Here is a 24755-nt window from a genome sequence, read left to right as displayed (position 1 = left end):
GGTATTGATTACCATCATTTTCTAATCACTGAATCTTGTTTGCTTTTGAGGCTAATGTCTTGTCACCATGGACTTTTTTGTTTTTGTTTTTTTTAATTGCAGTGTAAGCATTGAAGTTCTTTTCTGTTTCTCAGGTTCTTTGGGAGATTTTTCTGACACATCAATAGATGAAAAGTCAACTAATAAAAATCTTACTAATGAGTTTCATGTGTCAGATGATGAAGAAAAGGATTCTCCAAAAATGACTTTTTTGAAAACTAAGACAACAAACAGCAATGTAACAAAAGATTTAACTACATTTCCCATCAAAACAGAAAAAGAAGCAGGACCAGATACTTTGGAGGGATTTGCAATTAATTCATCGAAGCCTCAAGGAAAAGATCAGGAAATTGAACAAGAAGAAATGAAAACAGTATCTACGCCTAAGCTAGTCAAATTTGTATCATCAGGTACCTCATTTAGTTGCTATTTCTAACTTAACATTTCAGCTTAAAGATTTGTCATTTTGTCAGCATGAACATCCCTGCGTTGATTCACATTGTGACTCCTTTATGCCTTTGGGTTGAAACATTTATCGTCTAATGGCCAATTTTCTGATCATAAGCATTTCCAAACTTTGCCAGTCTGTTGTTCAAATAATAGACAATCAGTGACACAGTGCATACATGAAAGGACCTCCAGAGCTCGTGCTCTGAATGATCTTCAAGAACCCAGGGTCACATTTGCACTGTTATGATGCACTGGAGGCACCCTTCAGTGGAGGAACCAGAGCAGAGGATTAGGACACAAAGGAGCAGCAAGAAAAATAGACCACAGAGCATGAGAGAGAGAGATTATAAGGTCATGAAAGACCATGAGAATGTAGTGACACAAGCCAATGGAAGAAAAGTTATCAAGGAGAGAATAGTTAGCAGTACTATATATTGCATAAAGTCAAGGAAAATAAGGACTTGAAAAAGGCCATTGCATTTGGTGATACAGACTTTGGAGATGGCAATTTCAGTGGAGTAGAATGAGTGGTGATGAGAGAAGATGAGAGAATAAGGGATTGAGAGTAATTGAATGAAAAAGAAGTGGAGGCAGAAATTCTGAAAGTTTGTTAGTACAGAGGAGAAGAGTGATCCAGGTCAAAAGAAGGGTTTATTTATTTAGGATAGGGGAGACCTGAGCATATTTTTAGAGTGGGTTGAAGAAACCACTATAGAAAGAAGTGAATTGAAGGTGTATGAATAAGGGAATGAATGGAAAGCATTTAGTGGGTGCTTATCGTTCTGTACTGTGCCAATCACTGTATACAGAATGCTGGGCATACCAATTCAAAAGTGAAATTGTTTCTAAACTCCCAAGAGTTTTACATTCTGTTAGGGGGTGACCACACATATGAGGGAAGAGTCACAATATGGTTAGTGGAGTAATAAGGGAGTAGATGGACATAACCTTTCCAGAGTCAGTATTGACATTGATTTGGTTATGGTTCCTAGACTGAGAGGTAGATGAGAGTTTGGGGAACCAGAAAGAGAATGGCACCACAACAGGGAGGAAGCAAGAAGATGATCCAGGGGAGCAGGAGGGGAAGCATAGTCTGGTGGTCTGGGCAGGCTAGGTAGAATGGACAAAGGGAGTTTGTGCCTCCTGACAGGACAGGTTGGCCTTTATATATATTTTGTATGTGTGGGTGTGGGGGGGGTGTGGTTTCTCCCTGTTAGAATTTAAACTCCTTGAAGGCAGAAAATGTCTCATTTTTGTGTTTGTATCCCCAGATCCTAGAACACTGACTGGCACAGGAACTTAATAAATGGTTTTTCATTCATTCGTTCATTTGTAGACTGTGACTTCAAAAAGCTTATGATCCAATTGTGGAAATAAGACCGGACTGAGTGAAAATCAGAGGCAAATTGTGTTGTATGGACTGCGTAATAATAGATTAGAGAAATGACAGCTCATGGAGGATGAGTGAGTAGTTAAGGAAAACTTCATGGATGAAATCAGAACTTGTGGATCTATTCGGGTTCTGACCTGTAAAATGATATAGAATTGGATTAGATGGTCTTTGAGGTCACTGCCATGCCTTTTATGATCCTTATGAGGTGGATAGGATTCAAAAAGGAAGTCTTGGGTCTAGGCTGTGTGTGTGTGTGTAAGTAATCTGGCTTCAGATGTTTACTGGCCACATCACTTAAGCTTGGATTTATCTCAGTTTCCTCTACTATAAAATTAGGATGATAGGGTTGTTATGAAGATCAATAGAATTCAATAGAATATTAATATTTAGAAAACACTTAGCACAGTGCCTGACATATAGTAGGCACTATATAAATGCTTATTTCCTTCTCTTCCTTTTCCCTTATTCTATGACAGTAAGGAAACAAATCCTATTGAAGTGGAATATGAAGGAATTGGAAGTCATTTGTATAGACATGTAGATTGCAGAAGACCTTAAATGTCACTTGAGAATTTTGGTAGTCTGGATTAACATAGCATTGGCTTGATGTTTTAGAAAAAAAGTCTGGTGGCCTTTTCTGGGGTGGTTTAGAGGACAGAAAAATGGAGTAGAGAGACACATTTAGGAAACTGTTGTAGTAATGTGCTCTCTTAAGTGTTGGAAGGCTCAAACTGTTTTGTTAACAGTAAGAATGAAAAGCTATAGGAAAATCGGTAAGAAAGTCATGAATTGAATGCATCATTTTTTTTTAAGAAAGTACTTACAGTACTTAGGAGTTGAAGACTAGAAGGAACTTTATTTTATTTTTTAAGAAAAGTTCACTCATGTTATTGAATAAATAGAGTGGGAAGAATTCAGTGGTGGGAAATGGAAGAGAAGGCTGTACTTTTGCTACCTTTGTTTGCTTCCTAAATTGAGGCTTTTGTCCCCTGCTGCTCATAGCCACGCTATGGCGTATCTTCATTGGCTCTGATTAAAGCCAAGAACTATGTCTGTTAAAAAATTCACTTTTTGAATAACATCTCCCCTTTCCAAATTCTTTTTTGTTAAAAACAAAGTATAATACAACAAAGGCATTTTAGTCTTCTGATTTGTAGTTGGGGAACCTGATGAAATTGAGAAGATTGCAGCAGCGGCAAAAACATCAACAACAAAAAAACAAACAAACCAAAAAAGTAAGACCCACCAATAAAAACCACCAAAACTATATTTCAGGAAATGATTTTAAATTTCTCAGTTTGGCTTACCTTTCCTTCTTTTGGCCATCTGTCAGCCACCTTTGTTTCTGTTTACTCTCCTGACCCTTTAAGTGCTCTGAAGAATCTACAATCTACAATTATTTAAAACACTCCTAATTACATTTTAATTATACAAATTATTGTATAAAAGATAACTTAGGGTATGCTCCATGCCAGTCAAGGATTAAATACTGTGGAAAATAATTAACAAACCAAAGTACCTACACTATAGTATTCAAGATTTGGCTGTGGCTAGAGTTGTTTAAGATTAATTTTTTAACCACAAGATGGCAGCAAGATCTAAGTGGCAATACTGTAATTTTTAATATGGAGTAAGAATGGCATGTTAATTAGTGTTTCAAAAAAACAAACATTTTAAATCTGTGTTTAAATTTAAATGATTTTTACTCATTTAATTGTACAACATAAACTTATTTTTGTATTGTAGTTAAATTCTACTATCATGATTATCACTGAGGCAAGCTGGCAGCAGGGGAAAGAGTGGGCCTTGGAGTTGGTCAGATCCACAGTGTGACCCTAAGTAAAGCTCTAAGTCACAAATGATGTCAATTTTAAACTCCATTTAATCCCTATTGGTGAAAGGAGTTTTTATTACTTATTTATACTGATAAAATCATAGATCTTTCTTCCCTTCCCTTTCCCCCACAAAAAAAAACCTACTGGAGAATATATTCCTTTTTATAATGGCATTTTTCTTAGAAGTAGCAAATGTCAAAAACCTATATTCCTATGTTGTAGGAGGAAAGGTGAAAGAATTTATGCCCAGTCTTTTGTTAGAGTATTAGCAAGTAGGGAAAAATGTTTTGAATTCAGTGGGAGCTATTATGTACATGCCCCTGTCTCCTTTTCTCCGTCATGTTCATTTACTTTTATTCCAATTAATTGGTTTTGTCATTTGAGAGACTAGATATGTTTGAGATAGTGAGTTTATGGGAGCTCGAGTAATTAATACTTAATGTTTAAGGAAAAGAACTAATAATCTTTTTCTACCTACATCATAAATTACATAAAGTCAAGTACTCTAGTGTTAAACAAATGAGAATTAAGGACTCACACATTGGAGATATCATGTTATGTAGGTTTTTTCCTAAGAAATATTAATTAAATCAATGAAACACTTGTTACCATGGGACATTACACTATTAGGGAAAGATCTTAAGTATGATAATATTAGTCATAATTTCATTTCATGCTTCAAAGTTTACAAATTACTTGCCTTACAGCACTTTTGGAAATGGGTTGTATAAATATTATTATCCCCATTTTATGCATGAGGGAAGTTAAGAGGCAGAGGGGAGAAATTACTTACCCAGGGCCATATAGCTAGTAAGTATCAGAACAATATGAGAATGATTCATTGTAGTGAGTCTCTCCATTTCTGCAGCTCCTGTCTTTTGTACTACTAATCCCTTTTCCATTGGTTAATTGAGGACAGATACTTATTTCTCCCAGCCTTTTCCAGGATGTACACTTCTACTTCCTTCACTTGTTCCTCATGTAACATGATCTGAGCCCTTTTACCATCCTTGCTCTCCTCTTCAGATTGCCATTGTCAGTCTTTCCCAAGATGTACTACCAGAAGTGAATGTCATGCTTCACATTCCAAGAACAAAGTACAGTGTAACTGTACAGTGCCTATAATATAGTTGATTATGTTATGAAATAAATGAACACACACATATATTTGGTCCAGACCAGTGATCTCATTGATGTAGAGAACTTTTAAAAACAATTCTCTCCATTTATTGAAATAGGATCTTTGTCTGTAATTCTTCTGACAGTATGTCTTACAAAGTCTCCTGGAACCCCAAGAGGTCAAGTGACCTATCCATAGACACATAGCCAGTATATATCGGGGGCAGGGCTTGGTGATTGCAAGGCTGACTCACTCTGTCATGCTAACACTCATGAAAGAGATTACACTTTTACCTTTGACCATAGAGAAAACAGCTTTGTAAATGACAGATGCGCGTACACATATATGTATGTGTGTATATGCATACATACACACATATATTCACACATGTAGTGGCGTTGCTAAAAATTTCTTTGTCAACTGAAATCCCTTTTTCCCTGCATTTTTAACAAAACAAAAATAAAAACAATTCCAGTTTAGGTTTGGAAAGCCCCCCCCCTTTAGGAAACTAAACTTGATCAAACAAATCACTTTGTGCAATTAGTAATAATTTCTAGGATGGTAGTGACTAATGAACTCATTTTCACTGCTCCCTAAAATGCAGTTATCTTCTGTTCTTCTGAATAGTTAGTAGTGGTCTTACTAAAATGTTATTTTCAACAAAAATAGACCTTCGGTACAGTTTAGATTTTTTAAAAAATTAATATTAGAATATGAGTTTAAGATGAATTTGCATTTTACAGGCAGTTGTCACATTTTCCACTGGTTGTGTCCAGTATCTCATTTTTAAGTTAATTGTTTAGAAGTCAGATAATGTTTTCCCTGAAAGAATTGGATCCAATTCTGGTCACTGCATTATAGAAAGAGAGGTAGTGAAAAACTCTGTCCAGGTAAGGGCTGCCAGAAGGTAAAAGGACCTAAAACCGTATCATGTGAGGATCAGTGGTAGCTGAACTAAGCATACTTGTCTCAAGAAGACTCAGATATTTTTGAATATCTAGTATCCAGGTGATTAGTGAGGAAATTAATTTTTTTTTTTCCTGGGATAATACATCACTGACACTGAGCTCTGCTATTTGAAGTTTGTGTATCAAATTGAAGTATTTTATTTCTCAACAGAAAACATCAGCAACCTTGAAAAAGATACTGATGTTAAATTACCTTTACCACGGCTAAGAGGCATCTTAAGAAAGACTAGCCATGTGGGTGATAAAGATATACTAGAAGAAGAGGATAACCCTGCTTTTGCCAAAATACAATTTTCACGTTCTGCACCTTCATCTCTGATGAGGCTGAGTAGCAAAATGTTAGAAATTGAGCAGAGAACTCTCTCCGAAAGCCCCAAGTCTGAGGTAACTACCGTATCTGAAACATTGAGTCTTGTTCTTGAATGTAAGCCTTTGTATCTGATCATCATTATTCGAATTTTATTATATCAGATTTATCAGTTGTCTGTATTATTAATGACAAAGAAAGGGCATGGAAACATGGTGTTACGTAAGTTAAAATTGAGATAGTTCCATTGTACAGACAAATGTATGTGTTTTTGGAAAATGACTATTGGTACTCTTCATTTATTCATTTTTATCAAATATTCATTGAACACATTGTATGTCTGTGCTACTCTGAGGGGTATAAAGATGCATAAGACATGTATTCTACCTTTAAGAAATTTAAAGTCCACATTGTCTTACATAAATTGAAATGAACTAATAATCCTGAGAAAGACCTTTGTTTAAAAAGACCACGGTCTCCACTGCATCTGGGGCCATCTCCAGTCTTCCTGATCTATATGCAGATGGCTCCAGAGGAGAAAGTGAAACCAGTGACTTTGCACAACCCTCCCTCACCTAAATCTGGTTCCCTTGCAAAGTCATGGCATGGCCTTGGCCTTCCTGATATGGGCCTCTACAAGAATGAAGGACGAACAACAACAGCAAATAAAATAGTTCACTTGGAAATCTATCCAGACTCGCCCCCAGCCCCCTGCATTGTTTTGATAGTTCATTTGCTGTTTGTTCAATTTCTCTTTCTTTGTTTTTTTAAGATCTCTATATTTTGTTTTTGTTAATTTTTGAATTTTATAGGTAATCATTATTTCAATTCTCAATTTTTCTGGCATATAATTTTATAATGATTCTTTTTATTTCCATTGTCCATTGTGAATTTGAGCTGATTCGTTTTTGCTTTTGGTTATTTGATGTTCCTTTTAATCAAATTAGCTAATGTTTTATCAGTTTTTATTAGATTTTTATAAAACATCTTCTGTTTATGCTTATCACTTTTGTAGCCTTTTTGCTTTTTGTTTTTATCAGGTTCTCTTATTTTTCTCTTTCTGGGTATTTTTAGTTTTTTTTTAATTACATAGTTCATTAATGCTCTCTATTTTATTAATATATGTTTTCAGAGCTATAATTTTTCTTCTGAGAACTGCTTTTGCTTCACCCAAAAAAACTTGGCATATTTCATTGCTGTCGTTCTCTTTTACATATTTATAAATTGTTTCTGTGATTTGTTCTTTGATACCTTCAGTGTTAGGAGTATCATTACTTAATCTCCACTTAAATTTGTATTTTACATGAATATCCCCTATGTTGCTTCCTAGTTTCATTATGTTATGGTCTATAAAGGACCATGTGTACTTTATGTATTTATGATTACTTTGTGCTCTAGCAGATGATTAATTTTTGTAATGGTTTCATGGTATATAAAGAAATACACGTATTCTTTTACTGTTTCTTTTCAGAAATTATGTCATTCTTGATTTATGAAAAAAGCAATAATTAAAGGGGCATTGCATTACCAATTACTAAAACAATTTATTTTTAAAGTAATCATCTTCAAAACTATTTGATACTAGGGGCAGCTAGATGGTTCAGTGGATAGAGTACCAGCCTTAGAGTCAGGAGGACCTGAGTTCAGATCTGACCTCAGACACATAACCCTTACTAGCTGTGTGACCCTGGGCAAGTCATTTAACCCCAATTGCCTAAAAATTAAAAAAAATTAAAATTAAAATAAAAAAAAACTATTTGGTACTAGTGAAAAAATAGAAAAGTAAATCAGTGAAACAGACTAGATAAGCAAAACCCAGGAATAAGTAACTGCAGCATTCCAGTGATTGAGAAAGATGATAACACAAACTCAGGGAAGAGACTCTTCCCCACAAACTACTTGGAAAAATTGTAAGGCATTGTGACAAACATTATCTTTACTTAGCCGTAGATCTAGAGATGGAAGGGACCTTACTTAGGCGCTCTTTAATCTATCCCCTCAAAATACAGATGAAAATACTGAGGGCCAGAGAGGTTGTGACTTGCCTGAGTTCGCACATCCATGCATGTGCGAATGGCAGGGCCAAGATTTGAACCCAGGCATTCTGACTTTTATACCATATACCACAGTAAGCTACAAAGTGCCTGTTTTTTTAAAAAATTAAAGGAGCACATTAGCTGGGGCAGGAGGATAGGGAAGAGCAGGGAGAGAAAGAAGGGAGAATTCTTTACCAAACAAGGGATAGACACGGCAAAACAATAAAGTAGACAATCTTAATTACATAAAATTTAAAAGTTTTTGCCTAGTAAAGTCAGTGTAGCTCAAATAAGGAAATACTGTTGATTTGTAAAAATATGTTTGAATATCTATGATAAAATCCTGATATCCAAGGAATATAGTTAGAGAATATAGATGTAGAAGGAATTTGCACAAGCATAAAAAAATCTAGATGTTTCTTAATTGGAAAATTAGTGATCAAATCTGGGGCGGTCACCAGTCATCCTGATCTATATTTTGCCACTGGACCCAGATGGCTCTGAAGGAAAGAGTAAGGCTGGTCACTTTACACAGCCCTCCCGCTCTTAAATCCAATTCACTTGCAAGTCGTTGTATCACCTTCGGGATGTCATGGTCTTCTCTGAGAATGAAGGACAAACAACAAAAGTGATCAAAGGATATAACTATTTTCAGAAGAAGAAATGCAAATCATGTGGGATCAAGAGGATGAACAATGCCCATGACATTGTTAATATTGAACTTGGATGGTTTCTAAGATGTCTATTGAGTAAAGGCTTTGCTAGGGAGTTTCCCAAGTTTCATTAAATGTTGTGACTATTACTCCTTTCTGGTGACCCATGTAAATGCAAATGATGATACCAGAAGAAACTTAGGAAGGATTTTGAGGGAAATATAAGACCTCAAGACATGTATGGCACTTTAATTACTACTGCAGATTGACTATTCCTGGAATGTACCTAATAAAGTATACTCAAAATATATTTGCTTATTTGGAATCATGCTAATAAAACAAAGTGACTAAATTATCCATTCCCATTGATACAGAGATCCTATTTCTAAGTATATACTCCAGGGTCAAAGGCCGAAAGGTCTCATAAAAACCATAATATTAAAACAAAACTTTTTATGGTAAAAAACTAGAAACAAAGGAGATTCCCGTTGATTCAGGGATTCACTAAATTATGGTCCTTGAATTTAATGTAATGTTACTGTGTGTAAGAAACAATGACTATGAAGAATTCAGAGAAGCAGGGGAAGACTTATATAAATAAGCAGTAACCAGAAATAGCCAGAACCACATACACACATACACACACACACACACACAATATATATGTATGTATGTATGTATATATGTGTGTGTATATATGTGTGTATATATATGTATATGTATACACACACACATAATGTTTACAACAAGGTACATGGAAGAACAATAGGGTGAAACAACTCTGCAATTATATTGACCAAGACTAGCCACATGAAAAGTTAGAAAATGTACTTTCTCATTGAAATGTGTAGAGGAGAACTGGACGGGTATGAAATATTGCATATAATCTCAGACAGTTAACATTATTTAATTTTGCAGGACTTTTCTTTTATAAAATCTTTGTTACAAGGGTTCAGGGAGAGGGATAGATATTTGCAAATGAATATGATTTAAAAACCAAAGGTATCCATAACAAGACAACATTTTTCAAAAGAGAATTGCATGTGATTAACAACCACATGAAATCTTCCTTCAAATTACTAATAACAGAAATGCAAATGATTTCATTTCACAGCTATCAGATTTGCAATGAAGTCTGATTTGGAAGGGCTGTGGAAAAACAGGCACACCAATGAAGTATTGGTAGAACTGTGAATTGGTCCAACTATTCTGGAAATTAATTTGGAATTATGTGAGAAAATTCACTAAACTGTTCATAATCATTGACTTAATAATTCTTCAATTACTCTTATACCCCAAGAGGGTCATTGGCAGAAAGGTCTTATACACACCTTTCTGTGTGTATAAAATACTTTCTGTGGTAGCAAAAACCTGGGAGCACAATATGTGGCCATCCTTTGGGAAATAGCTGAACAAATTGTCATATGTGAATATAATTGAATATTATGCTGCTATACAAAATGACAAATATGAGAAATTCAGAGAAACAGGGAGACTTAGTCAAAGTGATATAGAATGAAAAAGTAGAACCAAGAATACAACATATAATGTAAATGATAACACTGAAGGAAAACATAAATTCTATAATGATAGTTCTGATGAATTGATAAACTCACTATTCTCCCTCTAGAGAGGGTGTAGAATTTGGTATATACTATTAAATATAGTTGCTTTATCAGTCAACATTGCTTAAATGTTTTTCTTTATTACAAAGAAAGATAAAGGGGAATGTTAGGGGGCTATGATATAGTGTAAAAAATTTTAAAGCAATGTTTCAGCTTTTTTTTTTTAAAGTAAGTATAAAGAAAATCAAAGAACTTGGCCTGTTACGATAATTCTTTGGGGACGAAATAATCACAAACTAGACTCAACTAAACTTACCTCTGAAATATTGTTTTTTAAGGGTCCATGGTTAACAAGCCCACGAACATCATTAGCAATTCCTCACCAGCTATCAGATCCTGAAAATCTTGGAGACTACCTTTTCTCTCCACCAGTAGAAAGATCTAAAAAAGGTATACATAATTTTTCCTATTTTTATTTTATTTGTTCTAAAGGACAATTACTTCTAGGACTTCATATTTATCATTCAGACCTTAAAATTTAAAAGAATTTCAATTAATGAGCTACACAAGTACAAAGAAATATTTACTGAAATAATATAAAAATTAATTTTGTTAGGTCATAACTTGGTTTCAAATCACTAATAGATAGCATTCTTTCTCAGGATATTGTGTAATTGTAGGTTTTTATTTCATTCATAATTTTTCTATGTGACTGAGACAGCTTAATCTCACACTAGGTCACTTGGTTTCTGGATTTTCCTATTCAGAATTGAATATTCAAGCTCCCACAATAGCACAAGGACAAGATGAACCTTGAAGTTTGAAGGAATAGATTAACATCATCAGAACCATTTCATACTGGGCTAGAAGCATTGTTATTCCTAAAACTCTTGAGTTCAGGTCCTGCACTGTCTCCATCAGGGTCTGAGGAACAGTGGTGATGATAGTGGATTGTCTTGCCTGATATGTGCTGCCTCCTCTCTCCTCCCCCTCCCTCTGCCCCAGCTAGGCTGGCTCTCTTGCCCTGTGAAAGGCAGTGGGATGTTGTTAGATAGTGGGGATAGCTAGTCTCTTCTTCATAGGATCTGTCTCCCCAGATCATAGCTGTGAGAATTGGACTGGAAGTAGGACTGATTGTCGGGTATGGGGTTGGGGTGGGGTGCTACCGTTCCCAGGGTTTTTGTGTCTATCTCCCTGTTGGTGACCTATTGCTAGTATTTGATCAGCAGTTGTTGCTAGTGGTGATGAAGGCCTGCCTTCATCACAGTGATCTCTCCCTTCAAAGATGGCTGTGGAGGCTGGGCTGAAAACCAGTCTAGTAGTTGTAGAGATACTGCTCTTCCCACAGCTCTTGGGTTTGGGATTCTAGGCCATCTCCATAAGGGTCCAGTGGAAGATGAGGTGGTGGTGGTGATTTGACTTGCTTGATGTGTTTGCTCTTGTCTCCATCTTGGTGCTCTGCTGCTTCAGCTAGGTTTGCTTGCCTGCCCTGTGAGTGGCAGGCGGTTAGCAACTAGTTCATGGGGTTGGCTGGCCTCTTTTCCGCAGGAGAGATATGTCTCCTTATGTTATGACAGTGAGGGCTGGACTGGAAGAAGGAAAATTATTACAATGTATTTCTTTCCACCTGTCATCTTTTTGCTATAATGACATAAAACCATGCTTTCATTTTGCAAACATCAGTCATGTTGCTTTGATTGGTTGTGATTTGTTTGTGTAACATCTAGACTTACAGATATGACCACTGCTGACATTCTGTTTAAGTGCTAGGTTCTTGTCTTGGTGTGCCACTCTTTAATATGGGTTTCAAAACTGAACTGTTTAGTTAAAACTGATCCCCTCCAGAAGACAACAATAGCTTTTGAGCCTTGGTAGCTGTCTGAGACCTGTAGTTCTCCAGTCTATAGCTGACAGCAGACCTTGACTCCAAATAAAGATGATAACCTTTAAAACAGTAAACGATGACTAAACTTGAGAGTGGACCTTGGGACTTAAGGAGAGAGCTCACATAGGAAAAAAGGGGAAAGCCTAGAAGGGTTTAAACCCACAGATTCTGTGGCAGGAGGCATTGATATTGTACTTTTGTGCTCTTTTACCACCATTCATAGAATACTACCAAGGAGCCACCAAAGATTTGCTAGAGCTCTTAGAGACAGAATCATTAGAAACCATAAGATATTTCTTCCTATTCATTCGATGTGTTAGATATTAATTTTCAGTTGGTATTCTTTTATAGATTACTTTTAAAAACTACTTAAACTTAATACCATAGTTATTTTAATCTATTTTACAAGTCAAAAGGGATAACAAAAGATCTTAAGTAAAAGAAGGCAAGTTAATTTCTTGCCCAAATTATTGTTTCATAATTTATTTTCAGTCATATTTTTCCATCTCAATTACAGATCAAGAAAAAATAGTAGATGAAAACCATAATATTATGAAATCAGAAGACAGTAACAATAAGTTTTCCCCTGCAGAAGAACTAATGGTGAGTAATACTTTGGAGAAAACAGAACAAAGTCAAGAAACCATCGATGAGCTTGAAAAAAACATGAAGAAATTACAAGTGTTTGTGGATGAGGATAGAACATCTGTCATTTCAGATGCATCCCTTAAGGTATTTTTAAAAAAATCATTTCATTTAGTTTTTCTTTTTAAAACTTATTAACAAGTTGGGTTTTTTTGTTTTAGTGTCTGATTGCATACTCCTGAAATGCCTCTGGAAATTTCACCTAGTTGTGGTTTGACATAACGTGATTATTACTATTCAATTCAATTTAGCAATTGTATATGTTCACCAAATACTGTGCAGAGTTCAGCTTAGATAAGCCATATTGCCTGCCCTCATGGAACTTATAGGTTAATAGTAGGAAGATGTAACATATAAACAGTTTACCTATACTTGACTCTTTTAAGATTCTATAATTTCATTAGCGTGGGTACTCCTTTCTCTGATGTAGAACAAAAGAGTTGCTCTTATTAAAATATATTTTTATTACTAAACCAACCTGGTAAAGACCCTTTTAGAACTTAGCTAGGATAGATAGTCCTCAGATCACAGATTTGTTTTTTATCAGTCCTCTAACTGAAGCTTTTCCATCTATATAGGATTGTCAGAATTTGTTCTCCTTTGGTTTGGTGTTTGAAAACTCAGGGTCACCATACACAATGAGGAATATAAAGAAGACTTTAGCTAGTGTTACTCAAACTAATAAATACTAAATGCCTTAGAAAGGTGTGGACAAAGTGCCAAGTGAGGACCAAGTTGAGACAGGAGACAGCTAGGAGCTTAAAGATGCTTCATGGAAGAGTTTACTATATCCAGTGGGATGTTCACATTAATTAAGATTTATGATAAATGATATATAACCTAAAGTTTTGTAAAAAAACAACAACAACAACAACAACAACAACTTTGAGATACAAAACATGCCAGAAATAGTTCACAGTTGAAAAAATTATTTTACTTAGGAGCTTCTACTTTATAAATAACTAAACACATTTGGAAGTGTCCTAACTGATTTAATGATTAGGAGAACCATTGACAGATTGCTATTTTAATGCTTTAGAATTTTCATTCTGAACATGTAGATAGAGTAAAGCACTTTTTAAAAATAAAAATTGTCTTCTGAGAGTATAAATTATATTTGAAGTAATTTGAATAAGATCATTAAATATGAATTTTAAAATTATTGCATATAGTTATTACACATGTCTTCATATGCTGTTATTATCATTTCATTAGAACATATTCATATGGATACTAGGAAATACTGATATTTAGTAGATCTTAATGAATAAAATTTCAGCAGTCTGTACCCACATTCTGAGTTCTTCAGACAGTTGAGATTTTGCCACTTTAAGTAATAAAACTGTTATTTTGTTTTAGATTGAAATATTTTAGCATATATTACATACGTCTCTACCTTCTAAAACAGAGTGTACTGAATATATTTTAACCTTTTCTTGATTGTTTCATCATTAAGAAAATCAGTTCTTGGAATATACTGTAATAAATGGATGCTACTGGGGCCTTTTGAGTTGTGTGGAGCTATTTGTCCCTAGATTGATAGAGCATTTATTAAGTGCTTACTGTGTGCCAAGCATTGTACATAGGAATAAAATACAAGCAAAAAGAAAGACAGTCCTTGTTCTTAAGGTGCTTCCATTCTAATTGGAGAAAACGGTGTATAAAAGGGAGTGGAAAAAGTGGGAGAAATACCTGAAAAGAGGGATAAGTATAAAAGTTCAGAGTCAGGAGGAGCTTGGCCGACTTGTACACTTCCTTAAATGAAGGTCCCAGGAAGAAATTCACCGGAGTAGTATATCAAAGGGTTAGAGGTATCTCTAGGGGCAGAAATCAGCTGGGACCAAGAAAATCTGGTACAGAGCTGAAGAGCAGTGAGCATGGCTGACCTTGGCATTTCCTCAAATGTAAATGCTAGGGAGCAACTCACCAGTTTGAGGAGAGAGCCACAGGACAAAAGCATGTCTAACATGAGAAGGCAGCTGGAATAGAGGTAGAAAAGCTTGGATACTCTTGATGAGAGTTGGTTGGGCCTGGCTGGCCTGAGAATTTCCCTAAATGAAGGCTTCAGAGAGAAATTCATCAGTCAAGGAAGGGACCACATCTCCAAGGTGAGAAGACAGCAGGGGTAGAGGTGGATAAGTCTTGAGTGTGGATCAGACCCAGGAGAACAGTGAGCAAGGACAGTCTGGGCGCTTCCTCAGTTGAAGTTTCCAGGCAGGAACTCACCAATCAGAGGAGGGGGGCACAAAGGCAAAGGCATCTGCAGAGTGAAGAACATCCCTGGAATGGAAGTAACAAAGTCTAGAGGGTCTGGATCAGAGCTGGGAAAGCAGTGAGCGTGTATGACATGGACACTTCCTCAGATGAAGGCTCCAGGCAGGAACTCGCCCTTCAAAGGAGGGACTTCAGGGTAGAGGTGTGGAATCTGGAGAGCCTGAAGCAGAGCTGGGAGAGCATTGAGCACGGATAGGCTTGACCCTTCCTCAAAGTAAGGTTCTAGGCAGAAGCAATAGAAAGAAGAGATTTTAGGGGTAGAGGCATCCCTTGGGTGAGAAAGCAGCTAGAAAAGAAGTGAAAAAGTCCAGAGTGCCACCAGTGTGTTCTTGTGTGCACTTTTTGCATTTTGTCTGTGTGTATGTATGGGGGAGTTCTTTCCTTAAAATCAGCTCTATGCTGTTTCTCTTCATGTCAGTGTACCTGCCCATAGCACCTCCTCTCACCCTTTGCATCAACTTTGGACCTAGAAACCAGATAACACTAGCTTCATATTCTGCAAACTTTCTGAGTACCAGTTGCATGCAGAGCTAGGTGCTAGTTCTAGGTGTTAGGTGCTCAAGGGTGGAATGGAAGTAAAAGGAGGGGAGACATTTAGCTAGTCCTTGCTTTCATTGAACTTAGAGCTTAGTTGCTGATTAGAATTGTGTATGAGTAAATAGACTCTGAATTGGGAGCGGGGTGGGCTGAGAGACTTTTATGAATTAAGTGTGTAGTCCATGCATAGACTTGATGGGATCTATTTTGTCTGCTCCTGGGCTTTTATTGCTTAACTTCCTAGATTTTCACTATTTTCTAAGTAACCAAGGTTGTCAGATATCTAAATTTCACATATTTGAGGTTTTTCTATAGTCACTATACAATTTTCGGTTGATTGTTTTGATGGTAAGTTAATTTATAGATTTAGCATCAGAAGCTTCTTATTATGTTAGTCCCTATTTTTACTTTTCCCTGCTTTCTTTTCTCCCTGATCTCCTGTCTGTTTGTCCCTTCTGCCTACAATTTTAAATCCCACATTTCCATCAAGGGCCTGGTCAAGACTTCAAGACCCATCTCTTTCAAGAAGGTGACTAATTTGACCCTACATTGTTTTCTCATGCTTTTCATTTGCCCAGCAATTACAATACAGAGTTTGTACCATATGGTCATCTCCCTTTATATGTGATACGCCTTATTATTTGCCTTCCTGACTTCCAAGTGCAGTTTTATAGTTTCCTTAGGTCAACGAATGAATTAATAAAAACATTTATTAAATGTCACCTACTTTCCAAGCATTGTGCCAAGCCTTGGGGATGAAAACACAAAAGCAAGATATTTCTTGCCCTCAAGGAACTAATAGAGAAATCTATGTATACTTTAAAAGCTTTATACTGGTCTAAAGCTGCACTAAGCTTTTTGGAACACTTTGTATAGAGCAGTTGTGGCCAGGAAAAGGAATTGTGCTCTGGAAAGTCACAAAGATGGTGGGTGAGTAGGACGATAGCACGATCCATTAGCACACCTCCAGAAGCCATGGTGGTGGTGATTAGATTATAGTTTTCAGAGTGAGAAGTGGAAAAGTTAATAGAAGAGGAGCACTCTCAGGGGTGAGGGCAGAAAACAGTCCCAGTAAGTGTGTAGTCCTGTAGTCTAAGTCCTCGTAGGAATGAATGATCTCCAGTAGTCTGTTGGAGGTTAGAGAAACCACAGCATCACCAAGCTGGACAATGGATAAGGACTGAGGGTCTCAGAAAGTCCAAAGCTGAATGGCTTAGCTCCTTTTAGCCTTAGCCTCTGATGCAGCAGCAGTAGGAGAGGGAGTCAAAGACTACTCTCTCTCTCTCTCTCTCTCTCGCCCTCCCTCTCTCCCTTCTTCCCTCTCTCCCCCTCTCTCCTTTTCCCTCTCCCTCTCCCCCCCCTTTTTTTTATGGGGGAGAAGCTTAAATGTTTAATGAGTGAATGAATCCTCATAAGTTCAGGACAGTAATATATTCTTATTTGACAATTTGCTTTAAATTTCTGAACCAGTATTTTATAGGTTTTATATAGTGTCTGGAGTATTCAACTCCACAAATATTAAGCACCATGAATAAGGTGGAGAGGACATGGGATTTATAGTCAAACAACCTGACTTTGCTTTTCAGTTCTGCAGCTTAGTGCTTTTGTGATCTGGGGTAAGGCACAACCATTCTGGGCCTGCATTTCCTAATCTGTAAGGTGAAAGGGGTTGGGCTAGAGGACTTCTAAAATCCCCTCCAGCTCTACGAACTCATTACAGAATACTGTCTTAGATACCAAGAAAGATAGAAAGAAAAGTAAGACTACGACTCTGCCCTTATGGCTCTTATCAAGGTAGTAGAGGGAATGTGACCAGTTAATAATTAATCAGTAATCACCAGGCATTTATTGGGTGCCTACCATGTACCAGACACATAGCTGCTGGGGACACAAGGACAAAAATGAAACATTCCTGACTTCAGGAGAGCTTACATTCTATTAAATGACACAATGTATACATATGTAAACATATTCAAAATATGCAGAAAATAAATGCAATGTAATGAGAAATACTAGAAGCTAAGGGGATCACGAACAACTTTATGTAGATGCCTACACTTGTGCTGAGGTTTGAAGAAACCTTGGGATTTTAAGACCTAGAAAAGGTATGGGGGAGTGCATTCCAGGCCTGAGAGACAGTCAGTGTAAAAGGCCCAGAGGTGGGAAATGAAATGTGTGTGAGGACTAGAAGGCCAGTTGATTGGATAGTAGAATTATAAATGAGAGAAATGTGTAATGGGATAAGAAGAAGGCAGGTTGGCACCACGTTGTGAAGGGTTTTAAAAATCAAACATAGGAGTTTAAGTTTGCTTACAAGGCAATAGAGAGTTGATGAAATTTGCTAAGTAGAGGAGAAACTTAGTCCTGTACTTTGGAGAAGTTATTTTGGCAGCTCCTCTATGGAGCTTGGATTGGAAAAGAGAGTCTTGAAGCAAGGGGACTCATTAGGAAACTCCTGAAGGTAGTACAAGTGAGAGGTGATAAGGGACTCAGCTGGAAGGCGTAACTCTGAGTGGAGACAAGAGAACAATTATATTTCCACATTATTTGAGAATCGTAGGAAGAAATAAACAATCACTCTGGAGAAAGTTATGCTTTAAGCTTAACTAAAGTGATTCATAACCTTTGTTGTGTCATGGACTGCTCTGGTAGTCAGAATGAAGTTTTTAAACATATAAAATGAAATATATAACATTATAAAGGAGATCAGTTGTACTGAAATACACTCATTAAAATATTTTTAAAAGTTCCTGGACCCCAGGTTTAAGAACCTCTGTTGTGTAGAAGGTGAATAAGAATTCCTTTCAGCTCCCAGCTTCTTCAGAAGGTCTGTCTTCCTGAGAATTAAGTTGATTTACAGTAATAATTTCTCAGTTCTTGGTGTTGATTTTCATTTTCGTCTTCACTTTGTGGTTTGGTGCAACAGATCATGTTTCATTATGGATTTGAATGATCTTTGAAATGCTTTACCTCCCCATATCCATAATTGTTTCAGTATGTCTAATAATCATGGAAGTGTACTCTTTAAGTGCTGCAACATTTATATAACTTAACTTGAAAGAAAGTTAAAAACATAGAATTAAAAACACAACAAAGGAGTAATGAAGCAAGTGTGTATGGTTTGAAATCCAGTTACTCAACTTACAGAACCATCTAAAGATGGGAAGACCAGGTCAGGGTCAGATTTTCCAAGTCAGTCTACTGTCAGTAGAAGCACTGACACATGACCATTGCTGTCACAAAACGAAACCGTAATTAAAATTATTTCTTGTTACAAATAATTAGCACACACCACTGTTGATCTAGGAGTAATCTGTGTAGAGATTATAATTAAACTAATAGGAGCAGATGAGTCAATCAATAAGCGTTTATCGCATACGTACTATGTTCCAGGCGCTATACTAAGCAGCGGAGATACAAAGACAAAAGCAAAAATATCTTTGCCCTCACGGAACTTATTGTCAAAGAGAGTATATTAGAGACTAATCAGAAATTGTAAAGAGAGAAGAGGGCTCAGGAAAGAGCCTTGGGGAATATCTACAGTTGCAGGGCAGAACATAGATGATGATATAGTAAAGAAAATATAGAAGGGGCAGTCAAACAGATAGGCAACTGAGAAAAAACTTGTAAAAATCTACAAAGGAGCCAGTACCCATTAAGAGAAGGTAGTCAACAGTGTCAAAGGTTGCAGAAAGGTCAAGAAGGATGAGGATTAAGAAAAAGCCATCCAGCATATCGATTAAAAAATCATTGATATCAGAAGGAAAAGGTCTTTCTGTCAGAAGACAGATTATAAAGGATTTAGAAGTAACAGACACAGAGACAATGAGTATTGGTAGTCTTTTTAGACATGTGAGAAAGGAAGCAAAGATGGTAATAGCTTGAAGTGGTGATAGAGGCTAGTGAGGGGTTTTTTTTTTGTTGTTGTTGTTTTTTTGTTTTTTAAGGATGAGGAGACTTGGTAATACATGTAAATAAGGAAGGAACCAGTTAGGAAAAATTGAAAGCTGGAGGGGTGGGATGAATGAGGGGAGAGGGAATATACTAGAGAAGACTAAAGGAGATGGGATCAAGGGTACATATAGAGCAATTGGCCTTGGAAGGAGAAAGGTTACTTAATCCTCAGAGACTGGATAAAGGAGGAGACAATAAGAAATGACCTCTAGAGGGTTGTGAGATAAGGAGAGAAAGAAGTTCTTGACAAATAGTCTCTAGTTTTTCAGTAAAATATAAAGTGAGGTCCTCATCTGAGGGTGAGGAAGAGGTATGTGGTCAGGGAGATAGGAAGAGATTATAGAAATAGGAGGGGATGGGGACAGGCAGTTGAGGTTAGATAACATAAATTGTTATGTTCAACAGCTCCTGTATAGAAATAAAGAGGATTTGGGGAGTAATACAGGGTTGAAGTTTAGCAAGGCCATGTGGCCATCAGTAGGGCAAGGGAATTGGGGAGTTGGGATTGGAGAAAGTATTGGAGAAACTGGTTAATTATAGAATAAAGATTGGGAAGGGAACAAAGTGAGGTCAGAGCAGTGGTCAGATGACCTGGAGAAAATTTTGAATTTGGTAAAGGGATTAAAGGTAACAGTGAGAATAAAGAAGAGATTTAGGGGAAGAGTTAAACATTAGGAGAGTTTTTTTTATCATGTAAGTGAATCACATGTGGTAGGTAGTGAGATCAAAGATATGTTTGGCTAAGGTGGACTGAATAAATAAGTCATGAGTCATGCAAATAAATAACTAATACAAAAGAGAATGTGAAAAGATATGCAAGAGAAGTATAAACCAAGTGCTATGTAAAGTCACTTATAATTTTCATTATCATGGTATATAATTTGCATCATTCTAACACTAATAATGCATACAGTACCTTTAGAATAAAGAAAGGCTATGTTTAGCCAAGTGTACCAGTTACCGAAATAAAAGACCTAAAAATGGAAGCTTGACATTTATTTGTATAGAGATATGTCCCTCGTTTCTGACACTGTTTCTTGTTAGCAGAAAGCAAGGGATAATACCTTTCAAGTAACATTTTCCCAGTCTTCTTGTGGTCATCAGCCAGGTTTTTACCATAGCCTAGAGCATAAGATACCACTACTTTCAGCTAAAGGATATGAACACTAGTTTCCCAGTACTTCTGTTTCCAGGACCTCATTGTTCATGTAAGTGATTGTTATGTTCTAGTAAGGTAAAAAACATTTGGAGATTTGTTAGAGCTTTAGGAGTGTGTTTAGAGGGTAGAATTTGGCAGTGGCAGAAAGTAAAGCTCATAGAGAATGTAGTCAGATGAATTCAAGCCAGTAGGTTGGGGGAATGTAAGTTACACATTTCTCTTTTTATATTTGAAATATTATAAATAATTTTCTTCTGATTTCTAATCATAATTAAGAAATAATTATGTAGCTGCCTGTACAATGTATTTTTTTCTATTAAAAGAAAAAAAATGAAGATAAGAATTTGAAGAAAACATCTAAAAGAACAAAACCAAGCAGGTAATAAAAATGTAAATATCTCATTTACACATTGGCATTCTAGCAAAGTTGACTGTATATTTTAGTTTTGTGAAGTAAACATGATTGTCTCATTGACTTTCATTATAAAATCAGAGATATGTTCCTATAGAGAACCATCTCCCAGTAGAAAGTAAGGAAAACATTTTCATAGTTACTGAAGTACCTTTTTGTTATTGTGGTACTGAGAGTGATTTTATAGCACTTTGTGTGCTCCAGGATTGCCTTTCTTGAAGTTATATTCCATCCCATATTAAAATTTTGAGTAGGAAAGGACTTTAGAGAGCTAGTCTCCTAGCTAGTCTCCATAGGCCTGATGAATTCAGAATAAAAATAATAGATGCTCTTCTCCCCACCCCCAAAATATTCCAGTGGTAAGTTAAGAGGATAAAGGCCCTTAGAACTTTAATGACTACAAGGGCAACAAAAGTTTCACCACATATCCAGTTCTCTTGGTCTCCTTCACATTTGTCATAACTTGCTTTGCTATGTGTATGTAAAGTACAATGTTGTCTCATTAAAGATCTCATCTACAAAAATTTCTGTCATCTAGTTGCCATGGGAATGAGATCGTAAGTTGAAATAATCAGAGTAGCAGAAGTCTGCATCCCTATATGGGGCTGTTTGCTCAAATTGACATTTATAAGTCATTCAAAAATGCATAAATAAATCACAGAAAAAATGTCAACATTAACAAAGGAATTCTAGCCATTTTATGTTTCTTCTTAAAGATGTCATAAGTAAAGTAGAACTCTCTCCCAGTTCTCCTCTCTTCCCCCACCCTTCTCACCCAACAAGTTCATATTTGTTTGAAAGACTGCAAAGGATCTATTGTTTTGTCAGAAAGGACACCACTTCATGTGGAAATACTCTCCACTCACACAAATCTGTGTCTTTGTAGATACATTCTAAGGAGTTGTTTGAGGTACATAGAAAGGGTGAGTGACTTGCCCAGGGCCTTTTAGCTAGTGTCAGAGGTGGGATGTGAACCCAAGTCTTCCCGACTTGAAGCCCAGCAATCCTAATGTCTACTCTGCCATGCTTTTCTCAACAATTCATTACAATAGTACACAAATATTACCTTTTGACTTTACATCCAAATGAATAATTTATTCTAGCCAGTGTGGTTCCAAATTTTCATGACATTATAAATAACTCAATCAATCAGTCAACATTTGCTATGTACCTACTATGAGCCAGGTACTGTGTTAAGTAATGGGTATACAAACAGGTAAAAGACAAGCCCTGTCCTCAAGGAGCTTACAGTCTAATGGGGGAAATAATGTGCAAATATATATGAAGCAAGCTATAGACAGGATGAATTGGAAGTAATTAAAAGAAGGAAAGCACTGGACAAGATGTGTTAAATCCCCAAATTCTGCTAAATTGGAAGTCTTCTAACTAGGAAATGCCTACCTTACCCCAAATCTGTTTTGTTTAGTTAATCTAAATTTTGAATGCATGATCCAAATAGAGCTACCTTAAGAAAGTATTAATTTTGTCATAATTAGGCCATTTTCATGCAAGACATTTAATTTTCATTGACTATAATAGATACAAATTCTGACATTCTGCAAACTAGAATTGTATAGTTTTATTTTGATCCTTTTGGATCTTTTAAAATTGGTGACTTTTGAATTCTTAGAAAAATCTCCTTCTAGGAAAAAACCTCTGCCTACAACTGCATCTTCCCAGTACCTGGGGACTTTAAAGATCTTGGAACAGAAACAGATCCTAGAGCTTGACAAAGCCGATTCCATACGGGCAGCTGTTTATCAGGTAAAATAATAATGACAATGGACATCAGAATATTTAGTTTTTCAGAAGAAAAAATTAACTTGGCAAGGACATATGTGTTGATTTTTTTCAGAAAAGATTTCCATTCACACTTGATGAGCAGCCAGAATATTCACTAGCCACATGGCAAATTGAAATGATTATTTTTTTTAGAGTGACTTTAACTGGGCAGAGGAAGGAGGAGGTATCGAGAAGAAGAACCCGAAAATATATCAAAATACATTACATTTTAATGATAAAGGAATAGATTATTGTCATATACAATCTACATGAGTCTCTACTTCAAAATTTGTGTCAAGAAAGTATACATACAGCTTTTCTAACAATATATCCTAAATTAAAGTTTCTCATATTTCATGGAAAAATCAAGTTTCATAGCTTATCAACAATTCTAAAAAGAAATTTCCCTACTTTTTGGTGTAGAGCATTCCACACTTTAAGGAACCATTGGGATTTCAGAGATAGAAGTGTATTATAATTCATTTAACTATAAATTGACACTATATTCCTTCTATTCAAAAAAAAAAGACTATACATATATATGTATATATATGAAATATGTATGTTTTTAATTACTCTCTACCTTTTTTTGTAGCACTAGCTAAAACATTCCACTAACTAAATTACATAGATTGGGGTTCTAAATCTTTTTGTGTTATGAACTCCTTTGACAGTCTAGTCAAGCTTGTGGATCCCTTCTTAGAATAATGTTTTTAAATACATAGGATTACAAATGGAACTAATTATATTGAAAGAAAGAGGTAATTATTTTCCCATTCAAGTTCATAGACATTGTATAATTGATCCATCTGTGGATTCCTAGGTTAGGAACCTTTGATATAGACTTAGCATCTACTTGAGGTGAACTAGTGTCATCTTTTTCTTTTCATCTTACAAGGGGTTTGTTTGAAGTGACATTGTAGAATGTGGAAACCACTCACTGCCATGCTTTCAGGGGTAATTAGAATCTATTAATATGGTATATTTAAACAGTTGGTATTGCATACACAAAAGATTAAAATGCTAAAAACTCAAATTATGTTCAGATATTTTCAAACTATCCTGATTTAAAATATACTGATAAAAATGTACTGATTAAAAAAGTTTGAGGTGGAGCCAAGATGGTGGAGTAAAGGCAGGGACTCTCCTGAGCTCTTCCCCAAACCCCACCAAATACCTTTAAATAATGATGACAAATAAATTCTAGAGTGGCCGAACCCACAAGAAAATGGAGTGAAACAATTTTCCATCCCAAGACAACTTACAGGATTGGCAGGAAAAGTCTGTTGCACCAAGATGAGAGAGAAGCAGTCCAACACAGGCCGTGACAGCACGTCACGGGTCCCAGCAAACCAGGAGCGGGCTTTGGAATGACTGAATCAGTGGCAGCAGTGGCAGTTTCCAGACCTCTCAGCCCACAGACAGTAAGGGGATTGGACAGTGGATCAAAGTGAGATTTATAGGGTTCTCTTTGTTGGCACCAGGGACAGGACCCTGTTGTATTGCCTGTACTTGGATCTGGGTCGCAATCCTGGTTCTTAGTCCCAGAGCACAGAGGAGCACTAGCACAGCAGAGCTGGTTGCCGCAGGGAAGCGGGGACCTGGTAGTCACAGTTCCAGGGTTGAAAAGAGTGCTTGTGGTCAGTCACAAACCAATGCACAGTACAGGAGAGTAATAAACACACCTCTCCCTTGATCATACCACCTTGGAAGACCCAAAAACTTACAGTTCCCCAGAATT

General features: G+C 36.4%; 1 protein-coding gene across 3 annotated transcripts in view; it reads left to right on the top strand.

Moving 5' to 3' along the window:
• The window catches only part of MAP9 (microtubule associated protein 9), an 80689-nt gene that overhangs the window by 5798 nt on the left and 50136 nt on the right, over window positions 1-24755 (top strand). For all 3 annotated transcript variants that reach the window (XM_027866949.1, XM_027866947.1, XM_027866946.1), the window contains exons 4-9: window positions 135-449; window positions 5957-6189; window positions 10705-10816; window positions 12769-12983; window positions 21144-21199; window positions 22879-22996. In XM_027866949.1, coding sequence (XP_027722750.1) covers window positions 135-449; window positions 5957-6189; window positions 10705-10816; window positions 12769-12983; window positions 21144-21199; window positions 22879-22996 — 1049 coding nt within the window. The remainder of the gene's footprint in view (window positions 1-134; window positions 450-5956; window positions 6190-10704; window positions 10817-12768; window positions 12984-21143; window positions 21200-22878; window positions 22997-24755) is intronic.

Source organism: Vombatus ursinus, unplaced genomic scaffold (genome assembly GCF_900497805.2).
Source record: "Vombatus ursinus unplaced genomic scaffold, bare-nosed wombat genome assembly UNPS02014784.1, whole genome shotgun sequence".
NCBI classification, from domain to species: domain Eukaryota; kingdom Metazoa; phylum Chordata; class Mammalia; order Diprotodontia; family Vombatidae; genus Vombatus; species Vombatus ursinus.
This window is presented reverse-complemented; position numbering and strand designations above follow the sequence as displayed.